The sequence below is a fragment of the Apus apus genome, chromosome 3, assembly GCF_020740795.1.
Source record: "Apus apus isolate bApuApu2 chromosome 3, bApuApu2.pri.cur, whole genome shotgun sequence".
NCBI classification, from domain to species: domain Eukaryota; kingdom Metazoa; phylum Chordata; class Aves; order Apodiformes; family Apodidae; genus Apus; species Apus apus.
Window position 1 is genome coordinate 37,536,646 of NC_067284.1, and position 18,891 is coordinate 37,555,536.

The window sequence follows — 18,891 nt, forward strand, 5'->3', positions numbered from 1 at the left end:
ACTCTAGTCACTAATATAGACAGAATAGTACCAAGGGGTTTGGTTTGTCCTCTGAGCAGTGGAGATTTTCACTTCTGCTGTGACAGAGAGAAGTAGGACAAGAATTTAAGTAAAATTGGGCAGAAGTTTGTAATTTTTATCCTTCAATAGATTTATTGTTGTGAATACTCTTTCACTAGATGCACAATGTAGATCTAAGTTGTCCCCTCCTCTGTGAAACAATGAAATTATTCGTTCCCCCAGTAGGAAAGGCAACACCATCAGTGTGAAAAACACATACTTACATGATCTATTTTTCTGGTTTTTATTAACTCAACATTGTCTCCTACAAATACGATTTGTCATTCACCAGAAGATTTGAAATGTAGACTTAAGTTACACATAGGTATAAAAAGCATAAAACAGCACACACGGTACCACTGTTTAGACCAGAAAACACTGTGTTGTCCCACAGATGAGAGCACTATTCAAGCTCAGCTCCATCGCCTTCTACTTCAGGGATTCAGTCTTCAAAGCTGCAGACACTTCTACTTCTTTTCCCTCAGCTTGTGAAGCCTGGCAGGCTTTCCCTGGGTGTTTTTCACCTGCATCTGAACCACGGACTGGGGAACCACAGACTGGAGAACCACAGGGCAATCCCATCCTGCTCCACCAGAGGTTATAAAACCTTGGGTTCCTATTGGCTCTTCAGAAATGTTTTCCTCCTTCTCTTAGTATTTATGTACAATATATGAAGGGATACGATTTGCGTCTTTGATTTAGACATATCTCTTGCCTCATACTTAAACAATAACTTGAAAAATATTTTACAAAGAAAAAAAACATTGTTCATCTGAATGTCATTCATTATTATATTGCTATATTTTATACCCTATTATTAATATATACAAAATTTCTTAATTGCCTTTTACAGATGCATGGAAGCATATAATATAACAGTTTTAAAGAATCCCACTTTTAAGTTTGTATCTTTTTTTCTTGGCTCATGTCAATCTCTTTAATAAACTATGGTTGCTTGGAGAATATAGGAAGTATTTGGAATGTTGTTTAAAGTTTAATAATAACTGGTAGCATTGTCCATTTGCGGCCTGAACAGTTGGAGCACCTGTCAGGGCGATCTGGTAGAGATAGCAGCATCATAAGACTTAAACAATCATGGAGGGCTGTTAATGTGCAGTGTCGACGGGTGCCAAGTTCTGTTCTTTATTTGGGGCTTTTCTTTTCTTCGGCTGCGTTTTGTTGTTGTTTTCCCTCTGTTCTCGGTTTTGTCTTCGGGCTGCTCGCCCTTTGCTTTCCTGTCGTGTCTCTTTGCTTTCATCTTTGCTGGACTTTTTTCTTTTCTCCTCTTTATTTTTTTTCCCTGAAATAAAAATTATGGCACATTAAAGGATTTGCTCAGGCTGTTGCAATTTCTGACTCTCTCACTTTGCCATAGCCTGTAAAACCAGCCCTGGGTTAGTATCTCCCATTAGTAGCTGGACAGTCGGACTAGTGTGTAGAATTGTCCAACTCTTCATCAAACTTCTAAATTTGGCCACTGGACTCACATCTCCCATCAGTCTGACTCTGAGCAAAGAGCTGGAAACTCCCTGGGGAGTCCTGGTGCTTTAGAGCTGGTGTAAATACCTCATGGACCCATAGCCTGTCTCCCAGAGCCAGGGGCACAGCTCCATGTATTCCATCAAAACACAAATGGTTTGGGAACATTTGTGGCTAAGCCAGGAGGTATTAGCTATTAACTGGTCTAAATTTATCTTGGGTTGGGATTCAGCATATGGCGAAAGGAAATAAGCCATCATGTTCCTCCCCTTTACTGCCAATTCTCAGCATCTAAGTCTTTTAAAAATCCCTCTCCCCTCCCTTAACCCCCACAACACCTACATCCCAGGGGATTCTTGGTATTACAGTGTAAATCCCACAACAACCTGTCAGCTCCAGCACAGGTATGTGACTCTCTTCAGAGTAAACTGTGGTGTTCCAAGGCTCAAGTCAAGCTTTAGACCGTCGTTACAAAATTAGGTATTTGAGTACTTTATTGCTTTAAATACTTACAAAGATAAGATGTTGAGGATTTTGTTACTGCTACAGACCTCTCCAATAAAGGTTCCCATCCCCTTAGGAACCTTAAAACTTTGTATGTTGGCTGTGGAGATGACATTGTATAGAGCATTTATGCTTGGACATTAAGAAGATACTCCTTTTGCTGAGTGTGGTTAGACACTGGAATACGTTGCCCAGGGAAGCTGGGCAAGCCCTATCCCTGGAAATGTTCAAGGCCAGGTTGGATGGGGCTTTGAACAACCTGGTCTAGTAAAAGATGTTCCTGCCCATGGCAGAGGGGCTGGAACTAAGTGGTCTTCAAAGGTCCCTTCCAACCTGAACCATTCTGTGATTCTGTGTTTCTATTCCTTCCATTTGCTTTACAAACCAGTGCAGGTATGACATTGAATCAAACTTGTTTATAGACACAAGCCTAAAACAGATTAGACTTCTTCTGTTTGGAACTGGTCCACCTACTGAGCTATGCAGCTGAAATTCATCTGTGTTTAGATGAATACCAATGATGTCTTCAAAATCAGCCTTGCTTGAGACTTTCATGAGGCAGTGTCATACTGACCAGTACGCCACCTTACATACAGACATTTTTGGACAAGTGCTGAAAAGCATCTCACCAAACTCTGTTTTATCATATCCTGGTATTGATGCTACTGAAAATAATCCAGCCCTCTTTGTTAAAAAAAAAAAAAAAAAAAAAAAAAAGCAAGCTTTTTGCTTTTCAGTATCAGCAGAGATATTCCAGGCTTTCCTGTACTGAAGTTGGTGAAATTACACAGACCTGGCAATAGCTCTTGCCATTGAGGGTGCTGAATGCAGGGAATTGTGCCCATTCCAGACTCAAACCAAGAGCTGAGAGTTTTTGTAGTAGGTTACAGTGGGGGAGCAGGTGCAGGGGCAGTGGGTTTTTACAGATGACCATCCAAGGAGGAATAGGCCAGATAAAGTGGGAGAGATGCAGAGAAGGTGAAGAAAGGCAGAAAGCACGGACTAAGACTAAGATGTGAGGATATGCTGTATCTTGTTGTGTAGCTCTGAGGGCTTATTTTACAGCTACTCTCTTTCTTACCATCACTGCCTGAGACCAGACAGCAAGGGAAGGTTTAGATACACATTAAGTCAAGTCAGGACAAGCATCTACCTTTCTCATCTATTGCTTCCAAAGCATGCAGTAAAGCTTTAAATGTAAAATAGTACCTGGAATTTTAGATAACCAGTCAGAGGTTACCCTAATATATGTCCACGTATCTGCAAAAGCCCTCTCTGACTTTGGCAATGTCATCTAAGGTGTACAGAGATGAGTAGGGGAGACCTGCAGTATGTGCAGACAAGGCTCAGCATGACATGCCACCACTGGAAGGTCTCCATGCAGAAGTCATCCTGCATCTGATCCAGCTGCAGTGCCATCTCTTATTAATGGATAAATGACAGTATGGAATTTCATTCCAGTGGTTTGTAAATATAGTTGGCCCAAGATGAAATGTTATTTGAATAGAAACTGTCCAGACATTCAGTGTTTGACATTGTTCATTTGGTGATTACCCAAAATCCTTCAGCTGTCACTTCCTAGCCACAATTCTTTAAGTATGTTGGAATGACATTTAATGTTTTCCCTTTCAGTCATGGATCAAGATGTATGCATTTATATGTATGTGTGTGGATATACTAAGAGCACACTATCTCTGTCTAGCTAGAGCCTCATCTAGCCACAGCTTTACTATTTCAGTGTCAGTGTAAGGGACAAGCAAAACTGACCTCTGGAAAGTACTTAAAACTCAGGCCTAACTCTCTGGCTCTGAGAAGAACCAGTTTGGGGTTCTCTGTGGAATTTTACACATGGTTTAATGCCATCATCTCCATCATGTTGGCATTTGTGAAAGGACCTGACTTCTAGACCTGTGCTGTTCTGGTAATGCCATAAAGCATAGAAGGGTCATCTTTGTCCAGACTGATTGTTTAGGTCCTTTCACCACTATTTTGGGTGGGAGTTCTTATATGACAACGTAATGTTACTTCCAGTCAGTCCTTGGTTCAGTTTAGACCCAAAGGAAAGTCTACCAGCAGTTATCTGCTACCATTGAAGAATAGCTGGAGCCAAATTTTTGTGTGCATCACTCTCCCTGTTCATATCCCTGGTCTTTTCTTCCCAGAGATATATTCCTGAATATTTTGTCTTCTTCCTACTATTTGTTGAAGCCCACTTCATAACAGCACATTGATCTGGATGCCAGAAGTCATGGAATTCATTGTCAATTTGGGCGTATGGCTCTCTGTGTAATGAGAAATGCAAAAAAGACATGGGCCATTATGTTCACAAGTTTAACTTTGAACTACATGGCTTTTGAAGAAGAAAAGGCCAGGACAGCATTAAGACCAAAGCTTATCAAAGAAGTAAATGATGTAATAATCATAGAGTCCTTTTGGTTGGAAAAGACCTTTAAGATCATCAAGTCCAACCCGTAACCCAGCACTGCCATGTCCACCACTAAATCATGTCCCTAAGCACCATGTCTACACATCTTTTAAACTCCTCCAGGGATGGTGACTCAACCATTTCCCTGGGCAGCCTGTTACAGTGCCTTATAACCCTTTCAGTGATGAAATTTTTCCTAATATTCAATTTAAACTTCCCCTTGAGGCCATTTCCTCTCGCTCTATTGCTTGCTACTTGGGAGAAGAGATCAACCCCCACCTCACTGCAACCTCCTTTCAGGTAGCTGTAGAGAGCTATAAGGTCTCCCCTCAGCCTCCTTTTCCCCAGACTAAGCAACCTCACTTCCCTCCGACGCTCCTGATAAGACCTGCTCTCCAGCCCCTTCACCAGCTGGGCTGCCCTTCTCCGGACACGCTCCAGCGCCTCAGGGTCCTTCTTCTAGTGAGGGGCCCAGAGCCGGACGCGGTGCTGCAGCCTCCCGCCAGGGGGCGCCGCGGCGCCGCGCCAGGCGGGTGGGTGCGCGGGAGGCGGGGGCAGCGCCCGGCGAGCGGCCGAGCGGGCAGCGGGGCCGGGGGTGCGCGGGGCGGGGGGGGCTCTCCCTGCCCTCGGGTTGTTTTTCCAGGAGATAAAGAGTGTTTCCCGGCCGGTTCCCTTCCTCCGCCCTCGGTCTGCCGCGACTTCTGCCTGGACGCGGTGGCGTTTTTCTGGTACGCCAGGAAGAGGACCTGAGAAATCCCGGTGTGTTGCACCGCAACACGGGAGTGTTGTTATTCTTCCCTGGTGGTTTTTCGGAATTATCCCGTCGGGGTGACTAATGCTACTAACGTTTATGTCTTCTTACGGATTCAGGAAAACTTTTCAAATAAAAAAAAAAAAAGAAAAAAGAAAAAAAAAAAAGGCTAAATCTATTTAAACAGGAGATAGTAGAAGAACGTTTTCCAAGATAATGTTTTGCTCATGAAGGTGAGATTCTAACAGTTCTGTGAAATAATTATTTGGCATTAAAACAGGTTTTGTTCCAGATGTGCAAAACTTTGTACTGGAAGAATTAGACTCTAGGCCCCATCCAGTGAATTTTCTTGTAGCCAGGGAATGCTTTCCTACTTCTGACAACAGAAATTGGGTGTATTGAAGAAAATCTACAGACATGCTGTAATTTGGAGAAGTGCAGTAGTTAAATTCAGTCTTTAAATTAATTCAGGGAACAATATAATTACATGTCAAATCAGCTTAAAGGTACTGAGCTCTTGGTAATCTAATTTATAACCCATGGTCAAAGAAAACCCTGCATCTGTATTTATGTAATCCTTGTATGAATATATCTGCAAGCCGGAGTATCTCAGAGAAGTCTTAGCATTATCTCATCAGATGGGATGGTTCCACTAGACCTATAGCCATATTTTATGGTGTAAGGGGAGGAAGGGTTGGTGACAGCTTGGGAGAACTCAGTACATAAGACTAGCACGTGAGAGAGAGTTACTTACTGAAAAAAATCATGGCTGAAGTAGATTGACTGCTGCAGGTTCTATATTTCATCTACTTTGGGCATTGTCACTTAGTCTCACCCTACTATATTCAGCTGTAATTATTACAGGCAACTCAGAGCAGCAGATTGGTTCACTTTACCCTTCTGTGGGCACTGAAACCCCAAACCACGGTAGGAAGGCATAAAATCTGATTGTGCAAACTGCTGGGGGGCTGTGTCACAGGGTAGTTCTCATGGAAAGCCCAGAGGGATGAGAATCTGGCGTCAGGCATTTGGAATGATCATGTTTCTTTTGGAGAGATAACTCCCACAAAGAAATTCATCCTAGGAGAGCTGAAGGAGCAAGAGGAGTCACTGAACTGCTCCTGGCGGGGTTGCAGGCACCGACGTAATCGGCTCCTATCTGGAAAGGTCCTGGCACTTCTACTGTGCGTGTCACCACGGACCACAGAATCCTCCCCATTACACTGTAGTAAGCTGAAGAGCTATAATAAAAGACCACAAGCCAGCTGTAACGTGCCACAGTGTTCTTTCACACCCCTCACAGCCTCGGCTGACCTCTCCATGCTTTCCCAGCTGCTGGAGCAGTGCCAGCCCCAGTTCTCCAGTACCAGTGTCTCAGTACCTCTGTACTCCAAGTATGGGGACAAAATTCAGAGGCTAAAGGCCACCACTTTGTGTTGCCCTTCTTGTCACCTATCCACACCCTTCTCAGAGACTTTTTTTAGTCCTTTTAGACTAGAAGTTTGTCACCCTGTCTTCATGATGCAACCTGAACAAGAACAACATGACATGTGCTGACTGAAGATACCAGTAAGAGGGATATGCTCCAGGCTCTAAAACCACTTACTACAGCTCTGTCTACAATACAGTTGTGTCATATTATGCAAATGAGTAGATCACTCTCATTTTCAGGAAAAGCAAGACATTTTTTCTGGAACACAGAGTGTAGCATGTGCTCACACTGCTTGCCAAGATAGCTGCCCAGTGATGCAAAAGACGTCCTCCTTTCTTTCACAAGCCATTAGCAGCTGATTCATCTGATATGTCTTTTTTGAAGTTTAAACAGCATAACTTTCTTAGCAGCAATCATTGTTTTCCTAGTTATAGTGGCCCAATTTTATAATCACTAGATTTTCAGGTGACCAGAATGGTGAGGAGCAACAAGTGCATAAGGACCTAGGTGCTACACCAGTGCATTTCCTGGCCTTACTTACTCTTGAAGATGCAACAACTGCTGAAGTGAATATGGGTAAAAAATTTAAAGGAGCTACGGACCAAAGGCTTTCAAGGAGCAATTAGTTTGGCCAAACATAGGTTCTCTCACTGTTGATATGCATAAGGATAGCTTACCTGGCTTCCACACACCAGACGGATACAGATCTTAAGGCCTGTGTCATACCCACAGTCTTATGTGGTGATGTTATATAACCGAGATACATTACATGATATTGACACTTATGATTGAGCACCTGCATTAGGGGACTTAATGACTAACTTGGACTTACGTGTTCTGTCTCCTCTTGTAAATGAAAATGCTTCTCTAGATATAGACTCTAGGTGATGTTAGAGACTGAGACCTACAAAAGTCTTGCTGGGAAATTTAGGATCCTTGAGCTTCACTTGCCTCTGAAAATAGGATCTGGACTACTAGACTGCATTAATTTGAAAAATGTTCTTATTTATATCATGTGTGCTAGCCTGTCCTTGCAAGAAGAGGACCATGCTGAGGCAGGCATGTTCCTGGCAATGAAAACATCTAAATACAGGAATAGATCAGGCCTGCATAAAGCAGGCAGAGAGGGGAGAGGAGGCTGAGCAGATCAGCTATGCTGAGACAGGCAATATCGGGCTTTGCTGCTGTAGCAGGTAAAGAGTAAGTTGTATCCCGTTAGGTGTACAGGAAGTAGGAAAGGCTGTGGGCTGCTTGGGAAATGACACTGTTACACTCATGAGCTCATAAGCAAGACTTATGGAAAATCTCTGGCTTAACTATCTTGTGATTACCGCTTTGCAAGAGAAGTGGGTTGGATCTGCCTTTCCTATGCCATAGAAAAGACATTGCCAATGCCCGAAAATACAAGAATATCTTCCAGTCAAAGAAGCAGCCAGAAGAGGAGGATTTCTATAATGAGTTCTGTTTGCTGTTTGTGGAGACATTTACTGCTGTCTCTTCAAACCAGAGCCTGTGGGGATTTATTTCCTTTGCACTTGTCTGTTGGGACTAAGGGAATTTGTTAGCAGTCTTGTTTTAATCAGGACTAATGTTGTGCTAACAACAGCAATTTTATAATTATGTAACAGTTTTCATCTTATAAGAGCCTGCAGCTTATAAACTGTGAGCACAACTTGCAAAGACAAGAAAAAGAAGGCTATTTAGCAGAGCAGAAAACCACTCCACACTGCTTTGGGTGGGAAGTGACATACACTGCTGGTATTTAGGAAAGTTGCATTTTCTTGCTGAGCTTGCTTTGAGATTTTTACTGGTGGCTTCTGGATGGGCTTAGATTTTTACAGCTCTCCTAAAAGTGGTGAAAAATGTAGATGAGCATCCAAGTCCACCTTATAAGCCTCTTTTAAGATTAACAGAATCAGATGCAAATACAAAGATTGGTGATGGTAGTGATTGGTACCACAACCCCTCACCCCATTGGCAAAGCATCAGGATATTGGCAGGAGCCTCTAATGACTTGTTTTCCTTTTAGGTTCCTTTTAGGCACCAATAATCCAAGCTCTCCCATTAGCCCAGACTGAGGTAATAAGCATAGTCCTTTTTAGAGACTTAGTTCAGCTGGTGCAGACTTTTGAGCAAACCAGAAATAAAAATGTGATGCTGCATTATGTCAGAACTGCATGTTTAGTCTGCCTCTCTAGAAATAATCAAGAAAAGTTATACATGATAAGAGACAGATGCTAGTGCCTCAGCAGACATTTGAACTCTTTCTAGTACAATACTAAAGAGGAGAAAACACCCAGAGAAACTTGCTTCTTTAGTACTTAAATTTGTACGTGAAGAGCTCTGAAGGGAGGGATAAATGAGAAAAGATATTTTCCTTGGATTTGCTGAAACTGATTACATTAAAATAACCTGCCAATTCAGAAGATACTTCTATGAACCCAATCTTGGGAGGCATCCATAAGAATGCATTTTTTCCTAAGTGACCATAGGCTATACTGATGGCTGGGTACAAATCTAGGAGGAGATCTGGGAATGCTGACTGTAATACTCAGGTCAGGCCTGCAGTTCCTACCCCAGTACTAGATGGCAGAGCCAGGAAACCCAGGCTTCTTCCACCATTTCAATTGCTGGTATAGGTGCAGCTATATGCTCCCCTTGGAACCCCCTCCTTACATCTCCTTAAGTTTCCTGATGTGCCAGCAAGGTAAAGGAAGATGAGGAGTCAACAGGATGCACCTCTGGCCCCTCTCTGCACGGTTCACTTCTCACCCCGCTCTAAGCGTGGTTTGTTTGCGTTCCCACCGGGGATGACACCTATGCTGACAGGTAGACAGGAGCCCCTGAGTGTCCCACAGGTAACCCAGAGCAGCCTGACAGATGAGTTTGCCAGTGGGCACCAGCTAACTTACAGGGGGACGGAAGTTCCTGATGGATCCCCTCAGCAGGAGCATCAGCCCGGAGCCAGGATGCTTAAATTTGTGGGAGGCCCCTTTCTCCGCTCCGTTGTGCTTGCTCAAACACATGGAGGTCACCAAGGTTTGTCTCTGGTGTAAATGAAGAGAGAATTTGCTTTCAAGTATACTTTTCAAAATAAGCTGTTGAAAAATGGCTTGCTTTCTGTTTCATGTCTCTAGTGTCTGTGCACTATTTCAGCTGGCCAAAGCATTGATCCTCCCCACTCTAGGTAGTGCCAATGTTTCCAAGCACATTTTCATGCTGATTAAAATAGCTGATCGGGTTTCTAAATTTCATACAGATCACGGACTCCAAAGGTCCGCTTTCAAAAAGGATGACATGACATTTCACTTTGGCTGTCTCCCAATGTTTTTCTCACCTACTAAGAGGATACCTTGCAGTTCACCAGGTAGGGAGCAGCTTGTGGAGAAGGAGATTGGGATCACCAAGACTCTTTGTCTGCCTCTGAAAACAGGTCAGAAAAATGTTATGCCAAAGTAATTCGAATTTAGCCCTGGGAAGCTCAGGAAGCTTGGGTGACCAAGATGCTGTCAAAGGGTTCTCAGGTTTTCAGGCTCTCGAGCCCTTGTCAGCCTTCCAGGTGGGTTGCCAAAGGCCAACCCAGTGAACAAGCTGGCAGGATACCAGGCAGAAACCTAACATAAAGGCAAAGTTGTTTCAAGACCTTCCTGCTTTCCACTGCAGCTTCATGGAAATCAGCATATTTCTGGGAAATGTAATGACTTTGATAATCTGGTATTTTCCATTCCTTTGGCAAATTCAGCCCTATAAAATATTTTTTTAAAGATTTCTAAGTAGGGGTCACAGAGGACATGCACGAAAAAAGCTTGAATGCAAATATTTTAACACTGCCCATGAGTCTTCCATTTAAAATTAATAACAGATAGAAATAGTCCATGTAAATTTTATCCAGGCTGTCTTGTCTTCTTTTTTTTATTTTATTTTTCCTTTTCCCTCCCCCTCCCAAGAATGTGATAAGTTTATTCTTTTTTAATCCCTCTGGGAATGAACTGTGCATTTAGAGCTGTTTGTAGCAACACAGGCTTTGCACACTGAAGTGAGCAGCCGGCTTTATGAGTAGCTTGAAGTGGAATGTGAAGAATGGGTACGCCGTGTGACAGCTCATCACTGGAGTCCACTCTACTTAGTACGCTTTATAAACTGACCACCACACCATTTTGATTGGATACAAACAAGGTCGCATGGCCCAAAGGTCAGAGGAGATACAGCCACCACCAAGATGAGAAAGCCTCTCATGACAGAGGGAACCACCATGTGCTAAGAAAAGTCAGTTCCAGCTGCCTCCTGCCTCCAGATGAAGCAGCCCACTGTACACTGGCCAACTAATATGTTCATGCTTCTCTTCAACACTGAGTAACTAATCTCTTTCCTGCCTGCTCCAAGAACTTTTACATTAGTCAAAAGGAGAAACTACTCACTATTTCTACAGAGCTGAGTGCCACCTGCCTTTGCTAGCAACTCCAAAGGCACTCTTTGAGAACATCTGAGACCAACCCTGTAGCCACTAAAACAAATAATGTTTTGCAAGGGTCTGACACTCTCAGAAACACTTTATAGACTATCACACAGAAGTGTAGAAATCTCAGGGACAAGAAAACAGCAAACACTGCACACCTACTGTATTAAGATAGCAAAAGAAGCAGGATGCTCCAGAACAAACAGACCCTTACTCAACCTCAACCAAAACCTCTAAGTTACTTAAAATTTTTTGTGTGCTTTTGAAAATGTTGCCCAAGATGTCTCTGTGTCCAGGAAGTTAATTTGTATGCTCTGAAAGAGTGAGTTGCTTTCAGTTAGGAAGCAGAGGTTCCATCATTCAGAGGGATACAAAGATACACTTCCATCTCCGTATTCCGTATCATATTTAAATTTAAGCGATGTATCCATCATAGCTTGAGTTTGATTTAAGATCGCTGTGGGAAAAAATCCAGCAACATAAAATATACTGTGGCTGGGAATGTGATCCTTCATCTCAGTGATGAACCTTTTTTTCTGTTGTGATACAGTCTTCTCCACAACTAAAATGAAGGTAAGAGTTCCTTAATTTTGGTAAGTGCTTTGGGATCTAAGTATAAAAATTATTACTGCTTCAAATCACAGTTACTGAAGTGGACAGTGAATCCTACTTATTTCAATTAATGACTTGAAGGACCAAACATCATGCTTCAATCAAATAGAGAGCTCAGGATCCTTCTTTACAGAGTATTGTTTCCTTGCTCCTGCTTAAAGGTAGCAGGGGCTGGATCACCCACTGACATTCCCTCCCACCACCCACATCCGTACGAGAAATAAAGTCAGTTCCTCTGGATTTAAACTAAATCCTTCTGGTTTAGCAATGCACATTTCTACTTAAGCAATAAACATCTGTCGTCTGCCATTCATTAATATTAATTATAAATGTTCGCTAGCTCATGCGATCCAAGTCCACCAGCTGAGATTTTTCCAACTCTGACCTTGTTAGGGTTTGTATAAAAAGTGTTCTGAAGGGTGCTTCAGAGCTCGAGGCTAACAGTAAGTGCAATTTGCAGAGTACAGCTTTTAGATTATGCACTTAGAACAAGAGCAGTCAGAAAGGATGATGGGGAGCAGGGGAGGGAGGGAAGGAGGGAATACAGAGCCTGAAACAGTGTTCCTTTAAATGCTTAAAGAGTTTTAGACCTTTCTGCAGGCTAATGACAGGGAGAGGCATTGTCCATAATGAAACTGGCCCATCCATTAAACATTACTGTAAATGAAAGGTTGCGTGAATTAAAGGTTGTTCATCTCATGTTTCAGGAATGTAGCTGTGTTTCATGTCTGAAGCCTGTTTTCCTTTTAAACAGAGTTCTTCAGATGACAAATGAGAGAGAGAATTTCAGAAAGCAAATGGGCAGAAGTAAATACATGCTTGAGAACAAAGCAGAGACACAACTGTAGCTGTAAATCTTTATACTAGGGCTACTGTTTGCCACAGATATTGGGGAGGACTGGATTAGAACTGGGAAGTTTCAGTACTGGCTTATTTTGTTGTAAACCAAAAAACAATAGAAGCATTCCCAGAGTTAATAGTTATATTCTAAGCTTAATAATACCTGTATATGTTTCACTCATGGACCACTGCTTAGTTCCTTTGCTACCATTTCAGGGAATTAAATATAGAAAATTTTGGAAATGTTTTTTTCAGAATTTTGTGTGACTATCGTATCTTTAAGCAATCAATGGTGGTTGTGGGTTTTTTTCCTCCCCTTTAATTCCTTGCCAATGCAAAATTGCTTCAGCAAAAATTACTGGTAAAGCATATTTACTTGCATCAGTCCTTAAAAGTATCTGCTTTTTTTTTTTTTTTCTTTTTCCCCTCAGGTCTAAGCATACAGCAATTTTACCCTCATGGGCCATGTCTTCATTTGCTGTTAAAATACACACAGCTTAATTTGCAGAGAGATGCTAGCTTATATCTTTGATGAATTAGTGTAACAGGTTCACTGACATTTTCTGTGAGAAAATCCTGCCCTATACGCTTCCTGTAACAATGATTCAAAGCTGACGAATACAAAGAGGAACATGAACAGATATCTCAGCAATGCAAATGACTAAACTGGCCAAAGTGAAAGGAAAGTTGGTTTCAGTTCTTTGACTCAGGCCCAAATAAAGTCTGAGCTTGGTGAAGACAGCAGGAGGCCTTATATTGTCAGTGGACAGAGATACTTGGATTTGTGCTCTGTAAATGCACAGTATGTTGTGTCTCTGTGGAAGCCTTGCAGAAGGCAATGGGCAAGAAAAAAAACGTGTGGAAATTTTGTAGCAATTTTAGAAATGCTTATTGAAGCATTATCTAGTCCCTTACTGGCCTATGAAGCTAAACTACTATACTTAAACTGTCTCTAATGGATGTTGGTCTAACCTCCCTAAAATCTTCCATGATGGAAATTCCCACAACCTCTCTCCTGATCTTTACAATCTCTGATAATAACATTGGATGTTATAATCTCATTGGGAAAGCTCTGAAGCTTCTTTGGACGTTTATAAAGGCAAGTTATGGCAGCAAGTGTTTTCTTTTTCAATGTTCTGAGGTTGGAAGAGAGCTGGGAGGTGACAGCCTAAGCAGACCAAATGCTACATCAGGTGTCAGAGCTGGCAGGGAGAGTGAGCTGAGGAGAGACGATGAGACTGGAGATGTGGAGACCTGGGTGGGGAAAAGCAAACAGAGCTGCTTGGGTGGGGAAGAACAGGCAAATATCCAGTAAGATGAGGAGAAACAGCAGCCAAAAAGTGCTCCTTTGTTTTCAGATTTTACAAAGGAATGCTGAAAATCCCTTCTTTACGCCTAGATCCAAAGTACTCTGAAGTCAATGGACTTTTGGTGGGTCTTGGATCAGTCCCTTTAGAAAATGGGCAGCTATAATACAATAGTGAATGAGTCCCATTGCTGTCCATGATTGGCAGTGTTATAACAGCATTGCTATACATGGAAGTGTTCCACAGCCCAGGGTTTAGCTGATTAAACAGTGCTGCCTGTGTCACCATTAGATTGAAACATCCACTGCTTGATTTACTCTGTAGCTCACATACCCCAAATGTTTTGCATTCTTGGACTAAATTTGATAGATGTGCTAGCAAACTGCTTTCTTGCATTTGTTCTTCTTTCTAGGATACATAGGCCAAAATAGTCGATCTCCAGGTGGTGAGGGCTGGGTGATCCCTGCTGTCAGCAGCCACTTCCCTTTGCGTTTACTTTGAGGTAATATTGCCCAAAGGTGAGAAAACAGCTTGCTTTGGTCTTCTTGAAAGTAAAGAGAAAGAAGTTGTCAAGATATCTTGCTGTGGCACACATTCTGGAAGAGGCTCATTTCCTCTTCCAGCTGTGACAAATATGTCCCTCTGTCAGAAAGAGCTCCTTAAAGCACTAGAAGTTAGGGCAAGGACTTTGGAAGCATTGACTGTTAAAAGCCATAGAAAAAGCCACTCTCCAGTGAGGAGAGAAAGATGAGGATGTGAGGATGTGCAGGCAGAGCAAGGAAGTGATGTAGGGTAAGAGAGAATGATACTGTGCTGAGAGGGGAGAGTAGCCACAGTTTCCTATTTGCCTCTCCCTGAACCTCAGTGATGTGAAGTCACTGAAGGTGAAGCTGCCATGGGTAAGTAAAGTACAGCTGCACCAGGGAAGAAGACCAGAGGCCAGGTAACCCCCCTCATGTCTGCACAGCATAACTGTTTGCTTGTTTTAGGACTCTGTGTGACCTGCAACAGTCAAATCTACTATGGAGGGAACAGCCCCACTTAATCTGGATGCAAGCCAGAAGGTGGCCCTTGGCCTTGTGGCTATTGAGGAGACCTTTGCCTGCTTTTCTTTAGCAGTATAGACAGATACAGCTGCAGATTTCACTTTCTAAAGCTGGAGCTGCTCCTCTTAGTCCCAAATATTTTTGTTCAAGAGGGAATATTTTAGGCAGGTGCTGGAAATTTGGTGCTGAATGAATACCTGATGGGCGCTTTGGAAGGGAGAGGGAGAGCGTTTTGTGAGAGGTTTGTGTTCCCTCCTGTTTTTCCAGCAGAGCTAAGGCATCTAAAACATAGCCAGCCAATTTGGAGCATAAGGAGGCACCAGAAGGGAAGATCAGAAAGAGAAAAAGAGCTGATTTCTATCCCTTATTTGGTTTAGCGATCTGAGGAGAACAGCTCTCACATTGTTCACATCTTAACAGAAGAATGCAATCAGCTTTTTTTCTGATTCACTTCCCTTACGGGAGCAATTGACCACATGCTTCTTTCTCAGCTTTGTTAATATGAGGTTGATGCTGTTTACCAGCAGTGTGCCCAGCACAATTTTCATAGCATGTTCCAGAGTACCTTAGGGCTCAGGGCAGCTGAGTCACCTTCCCTCTGCTCCCAGGCTCCCCAGGACAAGCAGGAGACAAAAGGTGACAAGAGATGATCTGGCAGAAGGAGAGGAGAAATCTCCCAAGGAGCACAGAGGCAGCATTAGCCCAGCACCCTGCAAGGCTAAAGCAAATTTTAATATCTGAGGGCCTGACAGGTTGGTTTCCAGCCTGACTGTTCATCGAGATGCTCCTTATTCCAAGAATACAACCTTGATATGGTACGTACACAGTGTGTGCACGTGTGTATAGTACCATATGTGCAGAGGCACACAGCCTGTGTGTATTACCCGCCTGTGCAGTTGCTGGGTGTTTGTCAGAACTGGGAGGTGTGATGAGCGTTTAATGTTCACACTCGCACAAACAAAATGAAAATACCTATAGCAAAACATAACAATACTTTGAATTAGTTTAGATGTTAAGGTCTCTGTTTGCAGGTAGCAGCCTAACAAGACTTTCAAAACTGCCCGTGATTAAGTTTTGAAAATGCTATGATTTAAGTTTTAAAATTACTTTTTCGCACTTTTTCAGCCCTTGAATTGTAGAGCCAGTGTTTCCTCTACTATTAGCTGTTTTGGGTTCACAAATCACTCCAACTCATATCGGTCCTGTTTTTCCCCTCTTAACCCTTCCCACCCAGGTCTCTTTTCTCGATCGTGCCCCTCTCTGGAAGCCTGTGGCAGCAGGCAGCCAGGTGCTGCCCATGCCCTGCCTTCCCCAAGGTGTCCCCAGGATGCCATTTCACTTCATCTTGCAACTAGCAGATTCCTACTCTCAACAGCCTTACTCTTGGAGGCTGGAAATGTGTTAAAGTTAAAGAGTCAAAACCCCTGCAAGGAAAGGAAATGAGAGGTTCTCTTGGCAGCAACAAACAGAAAATAAACAACCAAACTCTTCACAAGACAGATTCCTCAATTATAGTAACTCAGGCTTGCAGAGGCCAGAGTTATGACCCATTGGCGTATGCAGTATATAAACACAGGGATGCAGTAATTAGCTTTGTGTTCATTTTGAGGCTTCAGAAGTCCTGTGACCTGCCATGGAGTAAGGTCATTAACCATAACCACACTAGTGACCTTCACACAGGACACCCCATCTCTCACAGTTACATGAGTGAACTGTGCACTGTGATGTCTCCACAGCTCACGTGCTCCAGCCCTCTGGTTTTAAATGCAACTGAGCTATACATGAGGGAGAGGATGTGACTTCTGGGATGAGCTGAGATTGGGATATCATACTTTCCCTTGTAGCAATGCTTAGGACTTCAATGTGATTTAGTACAAATACTCTGTAACAAATATATCTTGAATTTTCCCCAATTATTATTATTTTTTTAATCAGAAAAATTTATTTAAAAATCATACACTGAGGAATTATTGGACTGCTGTGGGCCTCCAGTGCCCTGGGAAGAGACTTTTATCTTTGGTGTGTAAAGTGTCTATACACTACACACAGAGACAGACTATTCATAGCTTAATCTGTAAAGGACAGCTCACCTCTGAATGAGCAGGTGCACAGCTGTTATTAAATGTTTATCAACAAACACAACAAAATGCTCCTCTGACCCTGGTGTTGCCAACACTAAAAGAAATTAGTATCAGGAATGAGTATTTTCCAACTCTACTTTTTGCTTTACTGTGGCTGACCCATGGATCCCCTGAAACACATTAATCTTGCTTACAGAGCCATCCTGGGTCAACTTTGGTTTAGATTTTGGAGTGTTGCAAAGCCATTACTGTGCAGATGCAGAAAATGTGCCCTTTAATTTAAAAGTCAGTAGTTCACTCATACTAAGCTTTTCTTCTACAGTCATTGGATTGAAACGGGCACTTTCAGGAAGCAAATTATTTTGCCCTTCTTAGCGTCCATCTTACAGTGTCATGGATCCTCTTTCCTGAGTGTGGTATTAACCCCACCATCACTATGACCCTTGCTTTGACAAAAACAACTACTTTTTAGCTGTCAAACTGAAGTGCAGTGAATCCCACCATGATCTTATCAAGCCTACAGAGGTTCAGTGAAGTCCCAGCTTGTCATTTGTTCTCTGAATTCTCAGATCGCAAAACCCCCTCTGTGAACATCCACGCCAAATTCACATTACCCAGTGTGACAACAGAGCTCAACAAAATGCATGGGCAACTGTTCCAGAGGCCTGGCAGTCCAGATTTTTTTGGTAAAATTAGGTATTGTCACATGAATATGCACATTGATGTGACACATAGAACCATAGAATGGTAAAGGTTGGAAGTGACCTTAAAGATCATCAGGTTCCAATCTCCCTGCCATGAGCAGGGACATCTCCCACTAGATCAGGTTGCACAAAGCGTCATCCAGCCTGGCCTTGAACACCCCCAGGGAGGTGGCTTCCACAATCTCCCTGGGAACTTATTCCAGTCCATTACTACCCTCATGGTGAAGAATTTCTTCCTGATGTCTAACCTAGATATACCCTCTTTCAGTTTAAAAACATTACCCCTTGTCCTATCACTACCCTCGGTGGTGAAAAGCCCCTCCCCATCTTTCCTGAAAGCCCCCTTCAGGTACTGGAAGGCTGCTATGAGGTGTCCCCGAAGCCTTCTCTTCTCCAGGCTGAACAACCCCAGCTCTCTTGGCCTGTCCTTATAGCAGAAGCACTCCAGCCCTTTGATAATCTTCGTGGCCCTTTGATCATCTTCAGGACCCTTCTCTGGACTCTGTCCAACGGGTCCACGTCTTTGTCTTTCCTGTGCTGATGGCTCCGCACAGTATTCCAGGTGGGGTCTCACAAAAGCAGATTAGAAAGGCAGAGAGCAGAGGGACACATACTTATAGAAGTCTTAACTGGCTACAGAGGAGTTTCTATGGGTTGTGAAGATCCTCAAACCCTGTTTTTGTGTGCTGTGATTCAAAATCTGTGCAAAGAATTGGTGAAACTCCCATTGATTTCACATGGCTTCCTTCACCACTGTACTTCCATGTACATTATAAAATGTAATGTAACTTTATGCATAATTTATTGTTTTTTAGTAGGGGCTTCCTTTTTCTTGCTCTGTTTTGCCTGGGACAGCTTAACTGACTCTTAGTGAAATTAGTGCACCTTGACTGGAGATCAGCTGCAGAAATTTTATGAGAAATACGTAAGGGTCAACTTAGTTTAGACTCCAGAGACCTCTGTGCTCCACTGTTACATGGATCCATATGACATCAGAGTGTGTACATTAGGGTGGGTAATATAATGAGTTTAAGTTAAGTGAGTGAAATTAGTTTATTGCTTAATATTTTGTTAGTATTAAGTTACATTGTTTTCAACTAAAGTAAATTCTTAATGAATGGCTTGGAATTTTTAACAAAGCAGTGCCTTTGGAAGTGTGATGGATGCCTGATAAGGATTCCTTCCTCACACCAT

At 42.7% G+C, this 18,891-nt stretch overlaps 1 protein-coding gene across 1 annotated transcript in view; it reads right to left on the bottom strand.

Annotated features, from left to right (window-relative positions):
• Positions 1-285: 285 nt before the first annotated feature.
• RSPO3 (R-spondin 3) overlaps positions 286-18,891 on the bottom strand; it is a 63,093-nt gene continuing 44,487 nt past the window's right edge. Inside the window, exon 5 of the mRNA XM_051613054.1 lies at positions 286-1,360. Coding sequence (XP_051469014.1) covers positions 1,167-1,360 — 194 coding nt within the window. The 3' untranslated portion in view covers positions 286-1,166. The remainder of the gene's footprint in view (positions 1,361-18,891) is intronic.